Source organism: Tachyglossus aculeatus, chromosome 3, assembly GCF_015852505.1.
Source record: "Tachyglossus aculeatus isolate mTacAcu1 chromosome 3, mTacAcu1.pri, whole genome shotgun sequence".
Classification (NCBI taxonomy): domain Eukaryota; kingdom Metazoa; phylum Chordata; class Mammalia; order Monotremata; family Tachyglossidae; genus Tachyglossus; species Tachyglossus aculeatus.
This window is the reverse complement of record NC_052068.1, coordinates 9,890,484-9,917,307: the sequence shown is the minus strand read 5'-3', so window position 1 is coordinate 9,917,307 and position 26,824 is coordinate 9,890,484. Positions and strand designations below refer to the sequence as shown.

The 26,824-nt window shown below is 43.9% G+C and overlaps 1 protein-coding gene across 1 annotated transcript in view; it reads right to left on the bottom strand.

Annotated features, from left to right (window-relative positions):
- Positions 1 to 26,824, bottom strand: part of ADGRA1 (adhesion G protein-coupled receptor A1) — a 732,027-nt gene that overhangs the window by 420,534 nt on the left and 284,669 nt on the right. The window contains exon 7 of the mRNA XM_038744384.1: positions 18,557 to 18,770. Within this exon, the coding sequence (XP_038600312.1) occupies positions 18,557 to 18,770 (214 nt within the window). The remainder of the gene's footprint in view (positions 1 to 18,556; positions 18,771 to 26,824) is intronic.

Sequence of the window (26,824 nt, the reverse complement as noted above, 5' to 3'; positions counted from 1 at the left end):
ACCCTCCGCTCCTCAGTGAAATAGGGACTGGAGTGGGGAGAGATAGGAGGCTGGGAGATCGGCAAGGAGGCTGATACAGTAATTAAAGCAGGATAGAATAAGGGCTTAGATTAACATGGTAGTAGTTTGGATGGAGAGGAAAGAGTGGATTTTAGCGATGTCATGAACGTTGAAGTAACAGGATTTAGTCATAGATAATAATAATGATGGCACTTGTTAAGTGCTTATTATGTGCAAAGCACTGGGGAGGATACAAGGTGATCAGGTTGTCCCATGTAGGGCTCACAGTCTTAATACTCATTTTACAAATGTGGCAACTGAGGCAAAGAGATGTTAAGTGACTTGCCCAAAGTCACACAGCTGACAAGCATCAGTCGGGATTTGAATAATAATAATAATAATAATAATAATAATAATAATGGCATTTATTAAGTGCTTACTATGTGCAAAGCATTGTTCTAAGCACTGGGGTAGATACAAGGTAATCAAGTTGTCCCACGTGGGGCTCACAGACTTAATCCCCATTTCCCAGCTGAGTGAACTGAGGCCCAGAGAAGTGAAGTGACTTGCCCAAAGTCACACAGCTGACAAGTGGGGGAGCCGGGATTTGAACCCATGACCTCTGACTCCAAAGCCTGAGCTCTTTCCACTGAGCCACGCTGCTCCACGCTCATTCATCGATTGAATAAGTGCGATGAATAAGAGAGAGGAGTCAAGGATGATGCCAAGGTTACGGGCTTGTGAGACAGAAAGGATGATGGTGCCATCTACAGAGGTGGGAAAGTCAGCGGGAGGACAGGCTTTGGGTGAGAAGATAAAGAGCTCTGTTTTAGATGCATGTAGTTTGAGGTGACAGCAGGACAACCAAGTAGAGATGCCTTGAAGGCTGGAGGAGATGTGCAACTGCAGAGAGGGAGAGCGTTCTGGGCTGGAGATGGAGACTTGGGAATCATCCGCATAGAGGTTGTAGTTGAAGCCATGGGAGCAAATGAGTTCTCCAAGGAAGATGGAGAATAGATAATAATAATAATGATGATGATGGCATTTATTAAGCACTTATTATGTGCAAAGCACTGCTCTAAGCGCTGGGGAGGTTACAAGGTGATCAGGTTGCCCCACGGGGGCTCACAGTCTTAATCCCCATTTTACAGATGAGGGAACTGAGGCACGGAGAAGTTAAGTGACTTGCCCAAAATCACACAGCTGACAAGTGGTGGAGCCGGGATTTGAACCCATGACCTCTGACTCCCAAGCCTGTGCTCTTTCCACTGAGCCACGCTATTTCCCCAATAGATGGAGAATAGTATTGACCTCAGGATTTGGCACAGTGCTTTTTATATAGTAAATGCTTAACAAATACCACAACGATGATAATAATGATGATAGTAATGATGATTACCCCAAACATGAATCTGTTTGCATTCTGTGTGCTGTGATGTGGGAAAAGTGGTTATATTATTGCATACCCCAACTGGACATCTTGATCCCCAAATTGCTAACTTTCTTTGATGTTCAAAGAACGTTGGAAAGCTTTGTGCTAAAGATAACTCGAGTGTAGTGGCAGGCGATTTCTATTTAGAGCTATTGAAAACAACCCGACTCTCTTAAATCTAGTCATTTTTGTGAACTTTGCATTATAAGCTCCTTGTGATAACATATACCAACACTGCTGTAGTAAGAATAATAATGGTATTTGTTAAGCACTTACTATGTGCAAAGCATAGTTGGGTACCAAATGAATGTTGGGTAGGGACGGTCTCTGTATGTTGCCAACTTGTACTTCTCAAGTGCTTAGTACAGTGCTCTGCACACAGTAAGCACTCAATAAATACAATTGAATGAATGAATGAATGAATGAATGAATGAATGAAAGCACTGTTCTAAGCACTGGCGGGGATACAAGTTGATCAGATTGTCCCACGTGGGGCTCACAGTTTTAATGCCCATTTTACAGATGAGGGAACTGAGGCACAGTGAAGTGCCTTGCCCAGGTCACACAGCTGACAAGTGGCGGAAAGTTGGGCAACTTGGGAAAATACTGAACTTTCCCAAGCACTTAGTACCGTGCTCTGCATAAAGTGATTGCTCAACAAAAACCATTGATTGGGCAGTGAACGTTTCTCCCAAATCTGCTATATTGAACTCTCCCAAGTGCTCAGTACAGTGTTCTGCAAGCTGTAAGCACTCAATAAATATGATTGATTGGTAGAGAAAAAGAGTGCTAATATTCACATCCCCTTTTGCTTCTGTATACCTTGAACTCAGAATTAAGAGAAGCCTAAAGTTCTGCTTCTCCAGCCACAGTTCTCTCCTGACATTTGTTTTTATTTTAGGGGAGCAGCATGGCCTAGTGGATAGAATGTGGGCCTGGGAGTCAGAAGGACCTGGGATCTAATTCCAACTCAACCACTTCTCTGCTGTGTGACCTTGGGCAAATCTCTTTGCTCCTCTGGGCCTCAGTTCCCTCGTCTGTAAAACGGGGATTAAGACCGTGAGCCCCATGTGGGACAGAGATGTGCCCAACCTGATTAGCTTCTATCTACCCCAGAGCTTAGAACAGTGCTTGACACATAGTAAGCGCTTAACAAATACCATTATTATTATTATTATTCTTATTTTGTTTGTCATGCATTTGTCCTGTCCTTTATGTTGTTTTAATATTTTATTGTTTCATTTCTTCTTTTGGATTTGTCTCCTGTCCTCTCCCCCACCTTTATTCATAGACAGAGCCCAGGGGCCAAGGACCCAGAGTAATTCCCAACTGTGTCCTCATTCCCAGCACTAAGTACAGTGCTCAACTCACAAGAAGTGCTTAATAAATTACTATTACTACTATTACTACTACTCCGTTAGTGTCAGTCTTCCCTGCTAGGTTATGAACTCCTTTAGACTTGGATATGCTTATTTAAGTTTACTGTACTTTTCCAAGTGCTAATTTCAGTGTTCTGCACCCAGTAAATGCTCGATAGATGCTTCTGGTTGATTGATTGAGCCATCTCCATTAAGGGGCTTAAGGGAAGAAAAAATGATGAAGCTGAGAAAACATAATATCTGCCATTTATATTGGCTCACTCAGCCTCTGTTTACAGAGAAAATGGAATCACAAGGTTGTGTTTATGCTGGAGGTTCCTTTTTTTTCAAACAATTCGTTTCTCATTTTAGAAAGAAGCAGGAAGCACAAGCAGAGGCAAAAGGTAAACAGAAAGCAACTGATCCGTGGTTGCAATTAATTACCACTCTAGTCTATTCGAGGCTCAGATGCAGTTTCAATTTTGGTATGCCCGGCATATATATGGTGATCCATCTAGGAGAAATTCCTAACGTGGATCAATCATATTGATTGAGCACATAAGGTGTGGAGAGCACTGTACTATGACTTTGGTAGAGGACAATATAATAGAGTGGATATTTTAAGTGGCTCACCCAAGGTCATAGAGCAGGCAAGCGTCAGAGCTGGGATTAGAACCCAGGTCCTCTGACAACCAGGCCTGTGCTCTTTCCACTAGACCACACTGCTTCTCTGGATCACTCTCCTTACATTACTGGAAAGTGCTTCAGACAAGAGTGGGAACACTCTGTAGAATCCCCAATCTGTAAATTCCCAGATGGGGAAATTTCTAGTCCCTGTAGACTGCAAATTCCTTGTGAGCAGGGATGGTAACCAGCAATTATATCACATTGCACCCTCCTAAGCATCCAAGCCTTACTGAAGGCTCACCTCCTCCAGGAGGCCTTCCCAGACTAAGCTTCCCTTTTCCTCAGCTCCCCCCACATCGCCCTGACTTGCCCCCTTTGCTCTACCCCCATCCCCACCCCACAGCATTTGTGCATATATGTACATAGCTATAATTCTATTTCTTTATAATAATGTCTGTTTACTTGTTCTGATGTGTATCTACCTATCTATAATTCTACTTATTTTTATTGATGCCATTGATGCCTGTTTGTTTTAATATATGTCTCCCCCTGTCTAGACTGTGAGCCCGTTGTGGGCAGGGACTGACTCTCTTTGTTGCTGAAATGTACTTTCTAAATGCTTAGTACAGTGCTCTGCACACGGTAAGCGCTCAATAAATACGACAATGAATGAATGAATGAATTCTCCAAACACAGTAATGCTCAATAAGTGCCACGGACTGTTTAGTGAGGTTGAGCAAAATCCACTAGTGTTACTGAAATTCCTGTGGGAGGGATGGGTGCACCCTCGGCTTCAAGGCTCTCCATCACCTCGCCCCCTCTTACCTCACCTCCCTTCTCTCCTTCTACAGCCCAGCCCGCACCCTCCGCTCCTCTGCCGCTAATCTCCTCACCGTGCCTTGTTCTCGCCTGTCCCACCGTCGACCCCTGGCCCATGTCATCCCCCTGCCTGGAATGCCCTCCCTCCACACATCCGCCAACCTAGCTCTCTTCCTCCCTTAAAGGCACTACTGAGAGCTCACCACCTCCAGGAGGCCTTCCCAGACTGAGCCCCCTCCTCCCTCTCCCCTTCCTCCCCCTCTCCAACCCCCCGCCTTACCTCCTTCCCCTTCCCACAGCACCTGTATATACGTATGTATGTTTGTATGTATTTATTACTCTATTTATTTATTTATTTTATTTGTACATATTTATTCTATTTATTTTATTTTGTTAATATGTTTGGTTTTGTTCTCTGTCTCCCCCTTCTAGACTGTGAGCCCACTGTTGGGGAGGGACTGTCTCTATATGTTGCCAACTTGTACTTCCCAAGCGCTTAGTACAGTGCTCTGCACACAGTAAGCACTCAATAAATATGATTGAATGAATGAATGAATAGTCTGAAACGAGCACAATCTCATTTTCCTATTACCTGACTGGAAAGTCGGAACAGAGATGAAAGAATGGAGCCTATTATAACTAAATGTATCAGATCTGGTAGCTATTCCTGTTTCTCTGTCCCACTTGCCACACCCCAACCTAACAACTGAATGGGAAGCATTTTCCTTTAATACAACCAGAGAGCGGAACCTAGAACAGTGCTTGGCACATAGTAAGCGCTTAGCAAATACCATTATTATTATTCTTAATAATAAGATAAAGTACTATATAAACCAGACGTGAAAATGACTATCGGTGCAAGAGAGAATGCTTCATTTCATCATGTTGCACTTGCCCAAGTGCTTAGTACAGTGCATAATGATAATGATAATAATGATGTTGTTTGTGAAGCACTTACTATGTTTATTTGATCGTACTTATTGAGAGCTTGCTGTGTGCAAAGCCAATCACTGTCCAAAGCCCTGGGGTAGATGCGAGGTTATCAGATTGGAGGTAGATGTGAGGTAAACAGATTGGATGAAGACCCCTGTCCCATATGGGGCTCAAAGTCTTAATCTCCATTTTACAAATGAGGTAACTGAGGCCCAGAGAAATGAAATGCTTTGCCCCAGGTTTCCCGGCAGACAAGTGGCAGAGCAGGAATTAGAACCCAGGTCCTTCTGACTCCCAGGCCCGTGCTCTATTCATCAGACCACGCTGTTTACCTGCATCGCACCCAATGAGTGTTCAATAAGTATTGAAGCAGCACGTAAGTAAGAGAAGCAGCATGGCTCCGTGGAAAGAGCATGGGCTTTGGAGTCCGAGATCATGGGTTCAAATTCCGGCTTTGCCAACTGTCAGCTGTGTGACTTTGGGCAAGTCATTTAACTTCTCTGTGCCTCAGTTACCTCATCTGTAAAATGGGGATTAAGACTGTGAGCCCCCGTGGGATAACCTGATCAACTTGTAACCACCCCAGTGCTTAGAACAGTGCTTTGCACATAGTAAGCGCTTAATAATGCCATCATCATCATCATCATCATCATCAAGTATGAGACACTACACTAGGGAAGCAGTGTGGCCTAATGGAAAGAACGTGGGCCTGAGAGTCTGGGGACATGGTTCTAATCCAGGCTCTTCCATTTGCCTGTTGTATGACCTCAGGCAAGTCACTTCATTTAATTCTGTCCCTCAGTTTTCTCATCTGCAAAGTAGGGAGTCCATCCCTGTTCTCCCTCCTACTTAGATTGTGAAATTCATGTGGAACATAATTATCTTCTCTCTACTCCAATGCTTCGCATAATGCTTGGCACCTAGTAAAATCTCAACAAATGCAACAATTATTAGTATTATTATTACAGCATGGCTCAGTGGAAAGAGCACAGGCTTTGGAGTCAGAGGTCATGGGTTCAAATCCCGACTCCACCAATTGTCAGCTGGGGACTTTGGGTAAGTCGCTTAACTTCTCTGTGCCTCAGTTACCTACTACCTTGGAAAATTAATCCATTGGTTAGAATGCTGAACGAGTGTGGAATAATTCAGCATTGGCAGATCCATTAAATACTTTATATCTAGTATGTCAAGGAAATCATCTTTAGATTTTGACCCATTGGGCCTAATCGAAGAGAGTCCATTCAGATAAATTCCATGATTTATGCTCTCTCTAGATTCTCTATCACATGCCTTCTTTTTCTCCCCCTCTCACAGTACGAATAGCTTTTGAAATTCAGTTCAGAATTGCGAAATTATGAGGGAATTTTTCCAAACATGATCTGCTGATGCAGGAGAAATTCATTCATTCTTTCAATCATATTTATTGAGTGCTTACTGTATGCAGAGCACTGTACTATTCGCTTGGGAAGTACAAGTCGGCAACATATAGAGACGAACCCTACCCAACAACGGGCTCACAGTCTAGAAGGGGGAGACAGACAACAAAACAAAGCATGTAGACAGGTGTCAAAATCATCAGAACAAATAGAATTAAAGCTATATGCACATCATTAACAAAAAATAGAATAGTAATTATATACAAGTAAAATAAATAGAGTAATAAATCTGTACAAATACATATACGAGTGCTATGGGGAGGAGAAGGAGGTAGGGTGGGGGGGATGGGGAGGAGGAGAGAAAAAAGGGGGTTCAGTCTGGGAAGGCTTCCTGGAGGAGGTGAGCTCTCAGTAGGGAGAAAGAGAGTTAGCTTGGGGAGTGTGTGGGGGGAGGGCATTCCAGGCCAGGGGTCGATGGTGGGACAGGTGAGAACGAGGCCCAGTGAGGAGGTTAGTGGTGGCAGAGGAGCAGAGGGTGTGGGCTGGGCTGGAGAAGGAGAGTAGGGAGGTGAGGTAGGAGGGGGCGAGGTGATGGAGAGCCTTGAAGTCGAGAGTGAGGAGTTTTTGCTTGATTCGTAGGTTGACAGGCAGCCACTGGAGATTTTTGAGGAGGGGAGAAATGTTTTATCTCTTTTCCTAAGATTATTAAATGTTTAATTACAGCTACTGAGATAGGCTGGAGAAAAAAAAAATGATGCTCCAAAGTTCCTCTCTCTAATTTTTCAGCTGAAAGATTTTTCAAGTTTAGAACCCAGACATTAAGTTACAGCAATACAAGGCAGCCCCCAAAGACACCCAGACAATGTCTTGGAATTAAAACACTAACTTATTTCTAATTTTCCCCCGGGACATCTCCTTTCAAATTTTCCTTTAACCTAAAAAGGAGAAGAGTTTTGTTGGAGAAAGTACTATTTCTAAATTCTATTATCACACCACTAACCCCTCAAACCATAAAATTGTTAGATTGGGGAAGTACAGACAGTTCTTCTAGAATAGGTGTTTTCACATTTTGGAGAGACAGTGACAACAAAATACGGGAACATCTCTTGGATGGATTGTGTCTGCAGAAGTTTAGACAGTGTAGGAAAAAACAGTTTGTGTGTATGTGCGTGGTGAAAGACATACTGTACTAAAACATGAGTTTTCCTTAATGTAGGTTCATCTAGAATGCAACTCCAAGTCTTAGGAGAACAGTTTGTTTTCCAATTTAGAGGTGACACTGCCGGTGGTCAGTCAGTCAGGCAATCAGTCAATATTATTTATTGAGCTCTTACTGTTTGCAGAGCACTGTACTAAGAGCTTGGACGAGTACAATAAAACCGACACATTTCCCTGCCCACTTCTAGAGGGGGAGACAGACATTAATATGAACAAATAAATTACAGATTTTGGCATAGGTGCTGTGGGGCTGGGAGGGGGGATGAATAAAGGGAGCAAGTCAGGGTGACACAAAAGGGAGTGGGAGAAGAGGAAAGTGGAGCTTAGTTATGGAAGGCATCTTGGAGGAGATGTGCCTTCAATAATGCTTTGAAGGAGGAGAGAGTAACTGTCAGTCAGATATGAGGAGGGAGGATGTCCCAAGCCAGAGGCAGGATACGGGTGAGAGGTAGGCTGTGAGATACGGAGATGGAGGTTCAGTGAGAAGGCTGGCATTAGAGGAGTGAAGAGTGTGGGCTGGGTGGTAATAATAATAATAATAATAATAATAATAATAATAATAATAATATTAGCATTTATTAAGCACTTACTATGTGCAAAGCACTGTTCTAAGTAGTGCTGTGGAGGTTACAAAGTGATCAGGTTGTCCCATGGGAGGGCTCACAGTCTTAATCCCCATTTTTCAGATGAGGTACCTGAGGCACAGAGAAGTGAAGTGACTTGCTCAAAGTCACAGAGCTGACAATGGGTGGAGCCGGGATTTGAAACCATGACCTCTGACTCCAAAGCCCAGGCTCTTTCCACTGAACCACGCTGTTTCTGTAGTAGTAGTAGTAGTAGTAGTAGTAGTAGTAGAGTAGCAAGGTGAGGTAGGAGGGGGCAAGGTGATGGACTGCTTTAAAGCCAGTGGTGAGGAGTTTCAGTTTAATGTGGAGGTGGATGGACAACCACTGGAGGTTCTTGAGGATCGGGGATGGTGAAACTATATTTACAAATGAGAGTAGCTTTTGCTGAGAAAATCTCTTGCACACTTGCCCACTTTAACAAAGGGCCAGATGGGGGACGTTGGTATAGTTTCACAGCATGCAGATGAGTGTTGCTCGTACTCCACTGGTGAAGAAGAGATAGTTATATCCTATCTTAAGCAGGATGTGTGATGGAGTTGTTTTTGCTGTAGCGATGATGTTTGGCACTGAATCAACCCCACACTCTGGCCCTTTCCTTCTGGGCTGCGTGCTCAGTGAGCTGGCTGGTGGGGGGAATATTGGCAGCCTGTGGTCACAGATTAGAAGCAGGCTCCACTGTGCCCTCATCTGTTGGGGAAGTCATCGTGGAGTTTGACACACAGACTGGCATGCCAGCACTTAGAATGGTGCCTCAGCACTTAGAACAGTGCCTGGTTTATAGTAAGCACTTAACATATACCATAATTATTAGAGGAAACAGCAGGGGCCTGGGAATCAGAGGGCCTTTCTGTGCCTCAGTTTCTTCATCTGTAAAATGGGTATTAAATATATGTCTCCCTTCCACTTGGATGGTGAGCCCATTGTGTGACAGGGAAAGGGTCTGATCTGATTATCATGTGTCTGTCCCAGCATTCAGCACAGTGGTTGTTACGAAGTAGGGGCTTAACAAATACCACAATTTAGAATTATTCCTGTCATTATTATTATTGGCTTAGTAAGGCTTGGAAGGACATAAGATTAAAGTTAGACACACACTACTATCAGTGGCTCAGACAAGAGACCTAGGAGTAACACTATTCTTTCTGTGTTTTACAGAAGTGAAAACAGTTTCAATAAGATTCAGCTCCTTCCAAAATGCCCATGTATTCCTTATCTTAAAATAAAAAACCCAGTGACAACTTCCAATCATCACCCCATCTCCCTCCTAATATTGCTTTCCAAATCCAAACCAGTTGTTTTCATTCTTTGCCTTCATTTCTTCTTCTCCCTCCTTGAACCCCTGAAATCTGGTTTCCATCCCCTCCACAAGAACCATACATTGGTATATTGTTATATTGTACTCTTCCAAGTGCTTAGTACAGAGCTCTGAACACAATAAGACCTTAATAAATACAAGTGATTGACTGACTCCAATCTATTGCAATGGTTTCTTCTTGCTAAATCCCACAGACTCTTCATCCTAATCCTTCTCTACCACTCAGCTGCCTTGGATACCTTGGACCAACCCCGTTTCCTGGAAACATGATCTAACCTTGTTTTCATGGACATTGTTCTCTCCTGATTCTCCTATTTGCCTATCCACTTCTTCTCTGCCTCCCATCTCCAAACTGTGGGAATCGCTCAAAACTCAGTTCTATCCCCTTACATTCTCCATCTTATACCCACGCCCTTGGTGAGCTCATTTACATCCATGGCTTCAACTACCATCTCTATGCAAGTGACTCCCAAATCTATCTCTTCACCTGCGACTGACTCCCAAATTGATCTCTTTGGTCCCAACCTTTCTCCCTCTCTGCACTGGCCTGGAAGTCTGAAGGAGCTGGGTTCTAATCCTGGCTTCGCCAGATCCCTGCTGTGCGACCTTGGGTAAGTCACTTCACTTCTCTGGGCCACAGTTACCTCATCTGTAAAAATGGGGATTGGACCGTGAGCTCCATGTGGGACAGGGACTGTGGCCAACCCAACTGACTTGTATCTACTTCAGCACTTAGAATAGTGCTTGGCACATAGTAAGCACTTGACAATTACCACAATTATTATTATTATTATTAATCTTGAATTTCCTACTGCCTTCCGGACACCTCTACTGGATGTCCCACTGTCATTTCTAGACTGTAAGCCCACTGTTGGGTAGGGACCATCTCTATGTGCTGCCAACTTGTACTTCCCAAGCACTTAGTACAGTGCTCTGCACACAGTAAGCACTCAATAAATACAATTGATTGACTGATTGATCTCAAACTTACTTTTCTAGGCCTCAGGTTGTTCATCTGTAAAATGGGGATAAGCTAGATTGTGAATCTTCTGTGAAAGAGGGATGGTGTCTAATCTGATAATCATCCATCTACCTTAGTGTTTGGGTCCTAGCAAACCCTTAACAAATGTAAGAATAATAATAATAATAATAACAATAATAATGCCTGTCTCATACTTGTTCTCCCTCTTGCTTTCACTTTCTGTAAATCAACCAATCGTCGTTGTCTGTCTTTCATTCATTCATTCAATCGTATTTTTTGAGTGCTTACTGTGTGCAGACCACTGTACTAAGCGCTTGGGAAGTATAAGTTGGCAACATATAGGGACGGTCCCTACCCAACAGCGGGCTCACAGTCTAGAAGGGGGAGACAGACAACAAAACAAAACATATTAACAAAATAAAATAGAATAGTAAATATGTATAAGTAAAATAGAGTAATAAATATGTACAAACATATATACAGGTGCTGTGGGGAGGGGAAGGAGGTAAGGCGGGGAGATGGGGAGGGGGAGGAGGGGGAGAGGAAGGAGGAGGCTCAGTCTGGGAAGGTCTCTTGGAGGTGGTGAGCTCTCAGTAGGGCTTTGAAGGGAGGAAGAGAGCTAGCTTGGCGGATGTGCATAGGAAGAGCATTCCAGGCCAGGGGGAGGACGTGGGCTGGGGGTCGACAGTGGGACAGGCGAGAACAAGGCACAGTGAGGAGGTTAGCTGCAGAAGAGCGGAGGGTGCGGGCTGGGCTGTAGAAGGAAAGAAGGCAGGTTAGGTAGGAGGGGGCAAGGTGATGGAGAGCCTTGAAGCTGAGAGTGAGGAGTTTTTGCCTGATGTGTAGGTTGATTAGCAGCCACTGGAGATTTTTGAGGAGGGGAGTAACATGTCCAGAGCGTTTCTGCACAAAGATGATCTGGGCAGTAGCGTGAAGTATAGATTGAAGTGGGGAGAGACAGGAGGATGGGAGATCAGAGAGGAGGTTGATGCAGTAATCCAGTCGGGATAAGATGAGAGATTGAACCAGCAGGGTAGCGGTTGGTATGGAGAGGAAAGGGCAGATCTTGGCGATGTTGCGGAGGTGAGACCGGCAGGTTTTGGTTACGAACTGGATGTGAGGGGTGAACGAGAGAGCAGAGTCGAGGATGACACCAAGATTGAGGGCTTGTGAGATGGGAAGGATGGTAGAGCTGTCAACAGTGATGGGAAAGTCAGGGAGAGGGCAGGATTTGGGAGGGAAGATAAGGAGTTCAGTCTTGGACATATTGAGTTTAAGATGGCAGGCAGACATCCAGATGGAGATGTCTTCAAGGCAGGAGGAGACATGAGCCTGAAGGGAGGGAGAGAGAGCAGGGGCAGAGATGTAGATTTGGGTGTCACCAGCATAGAGATGATAGTTGAAGCCGTGGGAGCGAATGAGTTCACCAAGGGAGTGAGTGTAGATAGAGAAGAGAAGGAAACCAAGAACTGATCCTTGAGGAACCGCCACAGTAAGGGGATGGGAGGGGGAGGAGGAGCCCGCAAAAGAGACTGAGAATGAATGGCCGGAGAGATAAGAAGAGAACCAGGAGAGCACGGAGTCTGGGAAGCCAAGGTTGGATAGCGTGTTGAGGAGAAGGGGGTGGTCCACAGTGTTGAAGGCAGCTGAGAGGTCGAGGAGGATTAGGATAGAGTAGGAGCCGTTGGATTTGGCAAGCAGGAGGTCATTGGTGACCTTTGAGAGGGTAGTTTCCGTGGAATGTAGGGGACAGAAGCCAGATTGGAGGGGGTTGAGGAGAGAGTTGGCATTGAGGAATTCGAGGCAGCGCATGTAGACGACTCATTCGAGGAGTTTGGAAAGAAATGGTAGGAGGGAGATAGGGTGATAACTAGAAGGGGAGGTGGGATCAAGAGAGGGTTTTTTTTAGGATGGAGGAGACGTGGGCATGTTTGAAGGCAAAGGGGAAGGAACCAGTGAAGAGTGAACGGTTGAAGATGGAAGTTAAGGAGGGGAGGAGGGATGGAGCGAGAGATTTCATAAGATGAGAGGGAATGGGGTCAGAAGCACAGGTGGCTGGAGCAGCACTTGAGAGGAGGGAGGAGATCTCCTCTGAGGATACTGCTGGGAAGGATGGGAGAGTAGCAGAGAGGGTTGAGAGCCGGGGGGTTGGAGAAGGGGGAGGAGTGACTTTGGGGAGCTCAGACCTGATGGAGTCTTCTAGACTGGAGACTTCTAGACTTCTAGACTCCTAGTCCCCTTCTAGACTGTGAGGCCATTGTTGGGTAGGGACTGTCTCTATATGTTGCTGATTTATACTTCCCAAGTGTTTAGTATAGTGCTCTTCACACAGTAAGCACTCAATAAATATGATTGAATGAATGAATGATAGTACTTACTGAGCACTTGTTGGGTGCAGAATACTGTACCAAGCACTTAGTATAATAGAGTAGGTAGATATAATTCCTGCTCTCAAGGATTTTATAATCTATTCATTCATTCAGTCGTGTTTATTGAGCACATAATGTGTGCAGAGCACTGTACTAAGTGCTTGGAAGGTACAATACAACAAATAAAGAGAGACAATCCCTGCCTACAATGGACTGTGACTGTGAGATTGAAAATAATGCTTGTCCGCTTCCCCCATTAGATTATAATTGCTTTAAAATTAGGGGGTCTATGATTTATTACTGGTGTCCTCTTCCAACCACTCAGTATGTTGCCTAGTACAGAGAAGGTGTTTAATAAATTCCATTAATTGATTGATGAACTAATGACTATTTTTATAAATTTATAGTTCGGAATGAATCACCGGTTCTACATGCCCCTTTTCAGCCATAAACTCACACATTATTAGTGGCATCAGTTTTTAATACAAAGGGCAATGCTAATGTTTCTGGGATGGTATTTATTGAATGCTCACTGGGTGCAGTGAACTGTAATAAGCGCTTGGGAAAGTCCAACAGAAGCATGACTCTCATTCCCTGCTTCTGATGAACTTTGATATAAATTCAGATACACTGCTTCACCCCTCACAAAACTTGTAATACTACTCCTAAGCCTCTTTTGAATGTAAAGATAAAATTTCAAAAAGCTCCCAGTTTAAACAGATTTTGCTGATTTTTTTTGTACAGTTCTAGTTCTCCAGATGTTTCTAGTTATAAATTTACAACACAAATAGCCAACCAAATCTTTTTCACTCTATTAATTGGTTAAATATTAAAACACATACTTCATTCTCTAGCAGTGAGGCAGAGTAAAATAAATACATTTCACTGCACTAATTTAACTAACTTTGGGAACAAGGTTCTGTCACGTGACATTTTTCTTGGCCCATGATACTTCCTTATGGGAGGAAAATGGTGTTTGAAATTCTACTCGCATTTAGTCCTTCTTGCCAGTAATAATGATATTTGATTTTACTTCTCCTGAACTTAGCTATCATTCCTGGATCGAAAAGTCATAATCATATATAAAATGTAAATGGTTGTGGAAACCATTTTCAATTAAACCATCAATGGTATTTATCAAACCATCAGTAGTATTTATTGAGTGCTTACTGTGTGGAAAACACTTTACTAAGCACTTGGGCATATCCATAATTTATCAATATCTGCAATTTGTTATATCTGCAATTTACTTAAATATATTGATGTCTGTATATCTGTAATTTATTGATTTATTGATTTATATCTATTCTATCTCTCTCCCCCTCTAGACTGTAAGCTCGTTGTCGGCAGGGAATGTGTCTGTTTAGCGTTATACTGTACTCTCCCAAGGGCTTAGTATAATGCTCTGAACACAGTAAGTTCTCAATAAATATGATTGAATTGAATTGAACTGAAATTACAATTTGACAGAGTTGGCAGGCATGTTCCCTGCCCACAAGAAGCTTCCAGCCTAGAGGCCATTTTGAGGGAAGAATTGGAGCAGAAATCGTGACATGTGTTTTGTCCTTTGTGGGGAATCAGGATTTTAGTTTTGATCACAAACCTGGCAGGGACTTCTCCTTCCAGAAATTACTGGATGGTTTTCGAACCTCCTCCATTGGCACCTCAAAAGATTGTTTTTTTTTCCCCTTATATAAATAGTATTCTTTAAGCATCGCCTATGTTCCAAGCACTGTACTAAACAAATGGGTAGATTCAAGATAATCCGCCATATTTATTGAGCGCCATAATATTGAGTGCCGTGTGCAGACTGTGAGCCCATTGTTGGGTACGGACCATCTCTATATGTTGCCAACTTGAAGTTCCCAAATGCTCAGTACAGTGCTCTGCACACAGTAAGCGCTCAATAAATACTATTGAATGAATGAATGAATGCAGAGCACTGTACTAAATGCTTGGGAGAGTGCAATATAACAGAGTTGGTGCCACGTTCCCCACCAGCAAACTGCTTACACTCTTGAGAAGATAATCACAGTCCCTTTCCCACTGGAGGCCTCCAATCTAAGAAAGGGGCAAGATAATTTAAATCCCCATTTTACAGATGAAGTGAAGTGACTTGCCCAAGGCTTCACAGAGGCAGAGGCCGCTGAGTGGCCAAGGGGCTTAATGGCAAGCTAAGAAATGACCTTTCACTCCAGCATGGTCTTTCCTTTGCACTGATGTTACTGTCAGTCGCTCCCCCCGTGTCACTAAACACGTTTGATCCCTTCTCCCCCTCTAGACTGTAAGCTCGCTTTGTTATGTTGTTATACTGTACTCCCATGTGGGGCTCACAGTCTCAATCCCCACCTTACAAATGTGTCAACTGAGGCCCAGAGAAGGGAAGTGACTTGCCCAAGGTCACCCAGCAGACAAGTGGTGGAACGGCATTAGAACCCTTGGGCTTCTGACTGCCAGGCCCCTGCTCTATCCTTTATGCCAAACTGCTTCTCATCATGGGTAGAGAACAGATGACACAGTCCTCCCTGCTGCTCTCTCTTGGGGGTGGGAGGGGTAAAGCTTATCTTCTCCTATTCCCCAAGACTTACCTGGAAAGAAGGAGGACTGGGTTTCCTTCTCACTCCCCAATGCCAGTTTTGTACCATTCCACTTCTCCCTCCCTCACATTCCCTTCCTTTAAAGGGAATCTGCCTCTACCTCCCACTCCAGATACTAATCACGCCCAGTCAATCATATTTACTGAGTGCTTAAAGTGTGCAGAGCACTGTACTAAGCACTGGGGAGAGTATAACAATATTCATTCATTCATTCATTCAATCATATTTATTGAGCGCTTACTGTGTGCAGAACACTGTACTAAGTACTTGGGAATTACAAGTTGGCAACATATAGAGATGGTCCCTACCCAACTGCGGGCTCACAGTCTAGAACGGGGAGACAGACAACAAAACAAAACATGTGGACAGGTGTCAAGTCATCAGAATAAATAGAAGTAAAGCTAGATGCACATCATTAACAAAATAAGTAGAATAGTAAATATGTACTAGTTAAGTAAATAGAGTAATAAATCTGTACAAACATATACACAGGTGCTGTGGGGAGGGGAAGGAGGTAGGGCAGGGGGATGGGGAGGAGGAGAGGAAAAAGGGCGCTCAGTCTGGAAAGGCCTCCTGGAGGAGGTGAGCTCTCAATATAACAGACATATTCCTGACCACGATGAGCTTATCATCTAGCAGCTCCCAACCCCCTCCCCCAGGCCCCTCCTCCCACTTTCTCAACAACTTTACTCTTTCCTCACATGACTTCTTTCTTTCTCCATCTCTCCATTGACTCTTGGGGACTTCAATAACCACATGGATGTTCCTGACGACCCTTTCACTGCCTGTTTCCTCTTGTTTTTCCAACTCCACTGACCTCTTGATCCACCCCACCTCATCCACTCACCAGCTCAGACACTTGCCCTTGTCAGCTCTAGTTGCTGTACAATCTCTACCCTCACCGACTCCAAAATCCATCATCTGACCATAACATTTTCAACTGCCTTCTCTGTCACATACCCCCTTCTTCAAATCTGTCCGTTTCCCCAAATAGACCTCTGATCTTTCGACCCCCCTCAAATTCTCTAAAATCATCATCCCCCACTTGTCTCTCCCAACTCCAGTCCATACTTCAAATTCTCTAAAATCATCATTCCCCACTTGTCTCTCCCCATTCCAGTCCAAAACATTCAGGCCATGTCTCCCCACTCCTCAAGAACCTCCATCAAACAGAACTCTTTATGATCAGCTTTAAAGCACTCAATCACCTTGCTCCTCCTATCAACTCACTTCTCTGATTTCATTCATTCATTCATTCAATCGTATTTATTGAGTACTTATGGTGTGCAAAACACTGTACTAAGTGTTTGGGAGAGTACAATATAGCAGCAAGCAGACACATTCCCTGCCCACATTGAGCTCACAGTCTAGATGGGGAGAAAGACATTAATATACATAAATTAAATAAATAAATAAATATGTAAATGAATGATTACATGATTTCTTAGTACAATCCAGCCAGCACAATTTGCTCCTTCCTAGCCAATTTACGCCTGAAACTTGCCAGCAAACCTCTGCCCATTTCCTCCCTCTGGCCTAGAAGCCCCTTCCCTCCTACACAGCCTTATTAAAATTGTATCTCCTCCAAGAGGCCTTCTTTGATTAGGCTATCTTTTCCTCAACTCCCTCTCCATTCCATTTGGCTTATAATAATAATAATGATGGTATTTGTTAAGCAATTACTATGTGTCAAGCACTGTTCTAAATGGTAAGCAATTGGCTCTTTTCCTTTTAAGAATTTGATATACCCCCCACCCTCAATTTATGTACATACTAAGCACTTAGTACAGTGCTTTGCACACAGTACGTGCTCGATAAATACAATTGAATGAATAACTGAAATTGATTTACTCAATTTAATGTCCATATCCTTCCCTAGAAAATATCCCTCTCTTCTTCTCTTTGTAGGCAAGGTACATGTCTGCCTAATCTGTTGCATTATAATCTCCCAAGTGCTTACTACAGTGCTGTAAACACAGTAAGGGCTCAATAAATACCACTGACGATTTATAACGTGGGAGTCTGGAGCCCAAACCATTAGCAATCTAATCAATTCCTCTGCACAGTATGGCGGCCCACATGTCACAGAGAAGCAGCGTGGCCTAATGGATAGAGCCCGGGCCTGGGGGTCAGAAGGACCTGGGTTCTAATCCTGGTCATCTGTCTGCTGTGTGACCTTGGGCAAGTCACTTTACATCTCTGGGCCTTAGTTCCCTCCTTTGTCAAATGGGGATGAAGAGTATGAGCCCCATGAGGGACAAGGACTGCATTTAATCAGATTAACTTGTATCTACCCCAGTGCTTAGAACAGTGTTCGTCACATAGTAAGTGCTTAACAAGTACCCTACTGAAAGTTCACCTCCTCCAGGAGGCCTTCCCAGAGTGAGCCCCCCTTTTCCTCTGCTCCTCCTTCCCTCCCCATCGTCCCTACTCTCTCCCTCTGCTCTACCCTCCTCCCCACCCCACAGCACTTGTGTATGTGTGTATATATTTATTATTCTATTTATTTTATTAATGTTGTGTATATCTATAATTCTATTTATCCATTTTGATGCTACTGATGCTTGTCTACTTGTTTTGTTTTTTTGTCTGTCTCCCCGCTTTTAGACTGTGAGCCTCCTGTTGTTGGGTAAGGTTTGTCTCTATCTGTTGCTGAGTTGTACTTTCCAAGTGCTTAGTACAGTGCTCTGCACACAGTAAGTGCTCAATAAATACGATTGAATAAATGAATGAATGAAGTACCACCATTATTATTATTATTATTGTTCAAGTGGGCAACTCCATCACTTAACTGAGTTAAAATCACAGTTGTCCAAATTGCCACTCTGGGTGCATGACTGCCCGTCTCCGGGCTCCAGAAACTTTCTCTGGGCACGTGCCTCGATGACAGTCTGAAATACTTACCGGGTAACCAAGCAGCAGTCATGGATGATGCTGTCCTCCACAATCACGCCCCGCTCTTCATCACTCTCAACCAAGCGTCCGTTGTGGTGCCAATGGACTTGGGTGGTGTTGTCGACGTACGTTGCGGTGCATTGGAAAGGCAGGCGATCCCCATGAAAAACCACTTGCCTCTGGGATGGAATCAGCTCAAAAAGTGGCAATTCCAGGGGTCCGGCTGCAAACAGGAGTCCAGGAAAAAGGATTAATCAAAATATAGTAAGGGAAGGTGCTCCTTTCATGGAGTTACCTACAGATTCATGAGCGTGACCTAGCGTTTAATCACAAAATTCCAGTACTCCTTGAAATCCCCAGTCTTTTCATGTTTTCATCCAGAGAAGCAGCATGGCTCAGTGGAAAGAGCACAGGCTTTGGAGTCAGAGGTCATGGGTTCAAATCCCAGCTCCGCCAACGGTCAGCTGTGTGACTTTGGGCAAGTCACTTAACTTCTCTGGGCCTCAGTTACCTCATCTGTAAAATGGGGATGAAAACTGAAAGCCCCCTGTGGGACAACCTGATCACCTCGTAACCTCCCCAGTGCTTAGAACAGTGCTTTGAACATAGTAAGCACTTAATAAATGTCATTATTATTATTATCCAACCCTAACTGCTACTTTGTGGATCCAAGCTCCTATCCCACCTTGACTATTATATAATAACTGCGGTGCTTGCTAAGCACTTATACTATGCACCAGGGGCTGTACTAAGCACCGGAGTAGACACAAGCAAATCAGGTTGGACACAGTCCCTGTCCCACCTGGGGCTCACAGCCTCAATCCCCATTTTACAGATGAGGGGACTGAGGCCCAGAGAAGTGAAGAGACTTGCCCAAGCAGACAGGTGGCAGAGCTGGGATTAGAACCCATGACCTTGACTTGTACTTCCCAAGCACTTAGTACAGTGCTCTGCACACCGTAAGTGCTCAATAAATACGATTGAATGAATGAATGAATGAGTCCCAGGCCCATGCTCTATCCAGTACATCATGCTGCTTCTGCCTCCTTGCTGACCTCCCTGCCTCCTGTCTCTCCCACTCCAGTCCAGACTGCACTTTGTTTCCCGAATCACTTTTCTAAAATGACATTCAGGCCATGTATCCCCACTCTTCAAGAACCTCCAGTGGTTGCCCATCCATCTTTAAAGGACTCAATCACCTACTAGGCAACATCTGTTATCCCATTTAATCATTGTAGCTCTGTCCCAAGCTTCCTTTCCAAGAGGCCTTCCCACACTAAGCCCACCTTTCCTCAACTCCCACTCCCTTCTGTGTCACCTTGATTTGTTCTCTTTGCTCTTCCTGTCTCACAGCCCACAGAACTTATGTCCACATTTGTTATTTTATTTATTTACATTCATTCAATCGTATTTATTGAGTGCTTACTGTGTGCAGAGCACTGTACTAAGCGCTTGGGAAGTACAAGTCGGCAACATATAGAGACAGTCCCTACCCAACAACGGGCTCACGTTGATGTCTGTCTCCCCCCATCTAGACTGTAAACTCATTGTGGGCATGGAATGTGACTATTTATTTTTGTATTGTACTCTCCCAAGCGCTTAGTATGGTGCTCTGCACAAAATAAGCACTACATAAATACAATTGAATGAATGAATGAATGATTGCCTGACCCCTGGCTGCTGGAGTGGTGTGTATGAAAGAATGCTACCAACTCTTGAAAATGAAAATGATGAAAATCATTTTCACTTGGATGAAACTGGGATGAAAATGAGGCCACAGTAATTCATACTGCTAATAATAATAATAATGATGGTATTCGATAAGTGCTTAATATGTGTCAAGTATTGTTTAAATACTGGGGGAGACACAAGCTAATCAGGTTGGACACAATCCATGTCTCACATGGGGCTTATGGTCTTAATCCCCATTTTACAGAGCAGTTAGTGACTTGTTCAAGGTCACGCAGCAGACAAGTGGCAGAGCTGGTATTAGAACTCTGGTCCTTCTGACTTCAAGGCCCATTCTCTAGACACTAAGTTATGCTGCTTCACATAATAAAACTAATAGTGGAAAGATCATGGGTTTAGGAGTCAAAGGTCATGAGTTCTAATCCCAGCTCCACCACTTGTCAGCTGTGTGACTTTAGGCAAGTCTCTTCACTGCCTTAGTTCCCTCATCTGTAAAATTGGGATTAAGACTGAGAGCCCCACGTGGGACAACCTGATTATCCTGTATCTACTCCAGTGTCTATAAGAGTGCTTTGCACATAGTAGGTGCTTAACAAATACCAACATTATGACTATTATTATTAATATTATTAGCATTATATTATTAGTATTACTGAGTAAAGTAATAAATATGCTATAATAATAATTATGGTATTTAAGTGCTTACTATGTGCCGAGCACTGTTCTAAGTGCTGTGGTAGGTATGAGGTAATCAGGTTGTCCCACATGGGGCTCACAGTCTTAATCCCCATTTTACAGATGAGGTAACTGAGGCACAGAGAAGTTAAGTGGCTTGCTCAAGGTCACACAGTAGACAAGTGGCGGGGCTGAGATTAGAACCCACATCCTCTGACTCCCAAACCCATGCTCCTTCCACTAAGCCATGCTGCTCCTCTATGCCACAATAGAGCCCCATGAGCCCATGAGGAGGAGGAGGGGGGAGGAGGAGGAGGAGGAGGAGGAGGAGGAGGAGGAGGAGGAGGAGGAGGAGGAGGAGGAGGAGGAGGAGAACAGAGAAGCAGCCTGGCTCAGTGGAAAAATCATGGGCTTTGAAGGCAGAGGTCATAGGTCCAAATCCCGGCTCTGCCAATTATCAGCTGTGTGACTTTGGGCAAGTCACTTAACTTCTCTGGGCCTCAGTTCCCTCATCTGAAAATGGGAATTAAGATTGTGAGCCCCATGTGGGACAATCTAATCACCTTGTATGCCCCCAGAGCTTAGAACAGTGCTTTGAACATAGTAAGCACTTAACAAATACCATCATTATTATTATTATTTAATACTAATAATACTAAGCTCTGGGGTAGATACAAGATAATTAGTTTGGACACAGTCGCTGTCCCATATGGGGCTCACAGTCTAAGTAGGAAAGAGACCAGACTTTGAAACCCTATTTTACAAATGAGGAAACTGAGGCACAGAAAAATCAATCATGTTTATAGAGCCCTTACATTTGCAGAGCAATCAATCCATCAGTAGTATTTATTGAGCAGTTCCTGTTTCCAGGGCACCATACTAAGTGCTTGGAAGAATACAATATCCCAGTGTTGGAAGGCACATCCCCATCCACAAGGAACTTACAGTCTAGGGGAAGGAGCACTGCACTAGCACTTGGGAGAGTAAACTATAACAGAGTTGGTAAATACTTTCTCTGCCCACAAGGAGGTCACAGTCTAGATGGCGATACAGACATTAAAATAAATTAGGGGTATATACAAAAGTGCTAAGGGGTTGAGATGGGGCGAATAAAGGATACAAATCCAACTGAAAGGGAAAAGCAGAAGGGAGACAGAATCAGGGAAATGAGGGCTTAGTCAGGAAAGGCCTCTTGAAGCAGACATGATTTGAAAATGGCTTATGAAGTTGGAGAGTGATGATCTGTCAGATATGAAGGGGGAGGGTGTTGCAGGCCAGGGGCAGGATGTGGACCAGGGGTCGGCGGCAAGATGGATGAGATGGAGGCCCAGTGAGCAGGTTGGCGTTAGAGCAGTGAAGTGAGCGGACTGAATTGTAGTGGTAAATCAGAGCGGTGAGAAAGGAGGGAGCTCTAAAGCCAATGGTAGGAGGTCTTGGTTCGCCCAAGGTCACACACAGCAGGCAAGCAACCCAGCCAGGATTAAAACCCAGGTCCTCTGACTCCCAGGCCAGGCCTCTTTCCACCAGGTCTCTCTGATCAGATTTGTAAGATCTCAGTAGGGGAGCTCAGGAATTCTCTCCTTTACCACTCCATGAAGAGTGGTAATGTTTATTGAGAAGTAGTGTGGCTCAGTGGAAAACAGCATGGGCTTTGGAGTCAGAGATCAAGGATTCAAATCCCGGCTCTGCCAATTGTCAGCTGTGTGACTTTGGGCAAGTCACTTAACTTCTCTAGGCCTCAGTTACCTCATCTGCAAAATGGGGATTAAGACTGTGAGGCCCCCGTGGGACAACCTGATCATCTTGTGACCTCCCCAGTGCTTAGAACAGTGCTTTGCACATAGTAAGTGCTTAATAAATGCCATTATTATTATTATTATTATTGGTATACTGTACTCTCCCAAGCCCTTAGTACAGAGCTTTGCACACAGTAAGCGCTCAGTGAAGACAACTGAATGAATGACTGAAAGACAAGGGGTGGGGGGAGGGGATATGCCCTAACAGCTCTCTGAGCTGCACTTTCAACCTCACTTTTCCCAGGAGTTGGACAAGGCCCGAGCGCTTCCAGCTAAGGTTGAGAAAAACTCCATATGGTGGCCTTCTGTCCTGTTAGCTCTTTCCAGCCTGCCTCGTCCCTAATCCCAACTGCCATCAAAATGTAATCAATCAGTGGCATTTATTGAGCACTACCATGTGCAGAGCACTGGAGTAAGCACTTGGAAGAACACAATACATTAAATAAACATGATTGCTTCCCCCAAGGAATTAACAGTCTAGCAGGGGAGACAGAAAGACAAGAAGAAGTTTGGCTTAATGGATAGAGCACTGGCTTGGGAATCAGAAGGACCTGGGTTCTAGTCACTCATCTGCTGTGTGACCTTGATCAAGTCACTTCAGTTCTCTGAGCCTCAGTTCTCTCATCTGTAAAATGAGGATCAAGACTGTGAGTATTATGCATCTTGAATAATAACCAAACCAGGCACTATATGAACAGGAAACTGTAAATTTGTTCCGGGCAGGGAAGGGGTCCCATAATTCTGTTGTACTGGACTCTCCCAATCAGTACAGGTCTCTGCACATGGTAAGTGCTCAGTGAATACCATCGATTGATTAGATTGATTGTAAAAACAAGAGAGTTAATTCCATAAGCAACCAGGGTATGTTTCAGGGACAGGGCAGGGGTTTGTATAGGGTCCCACAGTTCTCTGAAACTTGCCCTCTTTTAAAAGGGGAAATGGAGAGGAGGTAAATTAATAATCTTCTGGGAAGTACAAGCCAGGAATGGACCACGACTTATTGCAGTGTGTCCTCTATGTAGCTTGGCTCTGCTATGATTTTCTGAAATGAAACAGCTGTTCTAGACTTAAGCCAACAGGAATTCTCCCTTTTCAAGCAATTGTGCTTAGCACTAAAGGTTAGGACTTCTATTTTCTCTTTCATTTGTCGGCAGTGAGAGAGAGAGAGAGAGAGAGAGAGAGAGAGAGAGAGAGTGTGATGATACTACCCTTTTTTTCACCTTTGCTAGTAAAAACTTGCGCTGAAAGTAACTCTTAAGTATTTACAACGAACCAGAAAGGAATGGTGAAGGGCTTAAACTTCATTGTGCTAATCCTTCATAATCCTACTGGTCCAGGAATTTAACCTCCCTGAAATCATAAATATGCATCAATGAATCCATCCCATTTATTGAGGCTTACCATGTGCAGAGCACTGTTCTGAGCACTTATGAGAGTACATTATAAGAGAATCAGTAGACACATTCCTTGACCACAAGGAGCTTACAGTCTAGAGGGGGAGACAGACATAATAATAATAATAATTTTGATATTTCATTCTTTCAATCATATTTACTGAGCACTTACTGTGTGCAGAACACTGTACTAAGCACTTGGGAAGTACAAATCGGCAACATATAGAGACAGTCCCTACCCAACAAGGGGCAAACAGTTTAAGTTAACTGGAGGATCAGGGAGAAAATGCACACATGGTTGTCTCAGGCAGGGCTGAGCTGGGGCTGAGGAATCACAGTGCCTCTGACTCTTAGGATATGTAAAAGAGCCCCACAAGGTGGAAGGCTGGGGGAAGGGAATAATAATTCTAATCATTATGGTATTTGTTGAGCGGGCACTGTACTAAGCACTGTGATATGTACAAGATAATCAGGTTGGACACAGGCCCCATTCCACCCAGAGTTCATGGTTTAGTAACAGAGACGACTGGTATTTAAATCCCCATTTTACAGGAGAGGAAACTGAGGTAGAGGGCTTGTGAGACGGGAAGGATGGTAGTGCTGTCTACAGTGATAGGAAAGTCAGGGAGAGGACAGGGTTTGGGAGGGAAGATAAGGAGCTCAGTCTTGGACATGTTAAGTTTTAGATAATAATAATGATAGCATTTATTAAGTGCTTACTATGTGCAAAGCACTGTTCTAAGCACTGGGGAGGTTACATGGTGATGAGCTTGTCCCATGGGGGGCTCACAGTCTTAATCCCCATTTTACAGATGAGGGAACTGAGGCCTAGAGAAGTTAAGTGACTTGCCCAAAGTCACACAGCTGTCCACATGTTTTGTTGTCTGTCTCCCCTTTCTAGACTGTGAGCCCATTGTTGGGTAGGAACTGTCTCTATATGTTGCCAACTTGTACTTCCCAAGCGCTTAGTACAGTGCTCTGCACACAGTAAGCACTCAATAAATATGATGGAATGAATGAATGAATGACAAGTGGTGGAGGCAGAATTTGAACCCGTGAACTCTGACTCCAAAGCCTGTGCTCTTTCCACTGAGCCACGCTGCTTCTCTGATGGCAGGCGGACATCCAGATGAAGATGTCCTGAAGGCAGGAGGAGATACGAGCCTGGAGGGAGGGAGAGAGAGCAGGGGCGGAGATGTAGATTTGGGTGTCATCAGCATAGAGATGATAATTGAAGTCATGGGAGCAAATGAGTTCACCAAGGGAGTGAGTGTAGATGGAGAACAGAAGGGGACCAAGAAATGACCCTTGAGGAACCTCTACAGTAAAGGGATATGTATATAAGTGCTGTGGAGTGTGGGTTGGGTGAATTAAAGGTATAATTCCAAGTGCAAGGGTGATGCAGAAGGGGATAGGAGAAAAGGAAATGAGAGAAGTATTCAGGAAAGAATACTTTGGTTAATTAGCATTAAACAACAATTTTATAGATCATGAAAGTAACTGATGGGCTCATTCCAGAAGCATAATCAAGCTACCTATTTTTTTCCCCAAAAAACTGCATTGCCCTCAAAGTTCTATGCAGTCTGTAAAATTTGATCTGGTATGATCTATTTATACCTCTGCAACTTAAACTCTCTCTTTCCCTCTCCTCTTCTTTTCCTCCTTTCCTCTTTTGCTATATGGAGTTCCTATAGTGTGCAGACTGCACTACACTGTGCTTGGAAGAGAACAATATATCACTAATCCTAATAATTAGTGAGCCCCCATTTGCAAAATCTATTCTAAGGGTGGGAAAAAATACTTGAGAATTAGACATGCCTCCTTTGCCCCCAAGGAGAATAAAAGAAAATAAAACAAAAAATGTAATAATCAAGCAATAGAAGGAAAGAAGGTGTGCTTGCCTGTGAGAAGCTTACATTTTAGCTGTTTCCCACCACACAGTCAATCCAGAAAAATCAAAGGAAATGGGACAAAGAAATGGATGGTAGATAAATTCTCTTTGGACCCGATAGCTAATATCAGAGGAGCAGTGTGGTCAAGTTGAAAGAGTATGGGACTGGGAGTTAGAGGACCTGGGTTCTGATCTTGGCTCTGCCACTTGTCTGCCATATGACCTTGGGAAAATCACTTCACGTCTCTCTGCCTCAGTTTCCTCATCTGCAAAAAGGGGATTTGATGCCTGTTCTCCTGCTTATTCATTCATTCAATCATATTTATTGGGCACTTACTGTATGCAAAGCTCTGTACTAAACGCTTGGAAAGTAAAATTTGGCAATAAAGACAATCTCTGCCCACAATAGGTTTACAGTCTAGAAGGGGGAGACAGGCATCAAAACAAGTAAGCAGGCATCGATATAAATAAATAGAATTATTTAGAATATATAATATATAGAACATATATAGAATTATATATATAGAATATATATATCAAAACAAGTAAACAGGCACTAATGTAAATAGAATTATAGATATGTACATATATACACAAGTGCTATGGGGCAGGGAGGAAGGGGTAGAGCAGAAGAAGGGAGTCAGGACAATGGGGAGGGGGCTTCTAGTAGGGCTTTGAAGAGGGGGAAGTGCGATTGTTTGACAGATTTGAGGAAGGAGGGAGCTCCAGGCCAGAGGTAGGATGTGGGCCAGGGGTTGGTGGAACCGGCGAGAACAAGGCCCAGTGAGGAGGTTAGCGTCGGCAGAGGAGTGGAGTGTGCAGGCTGGGCTGT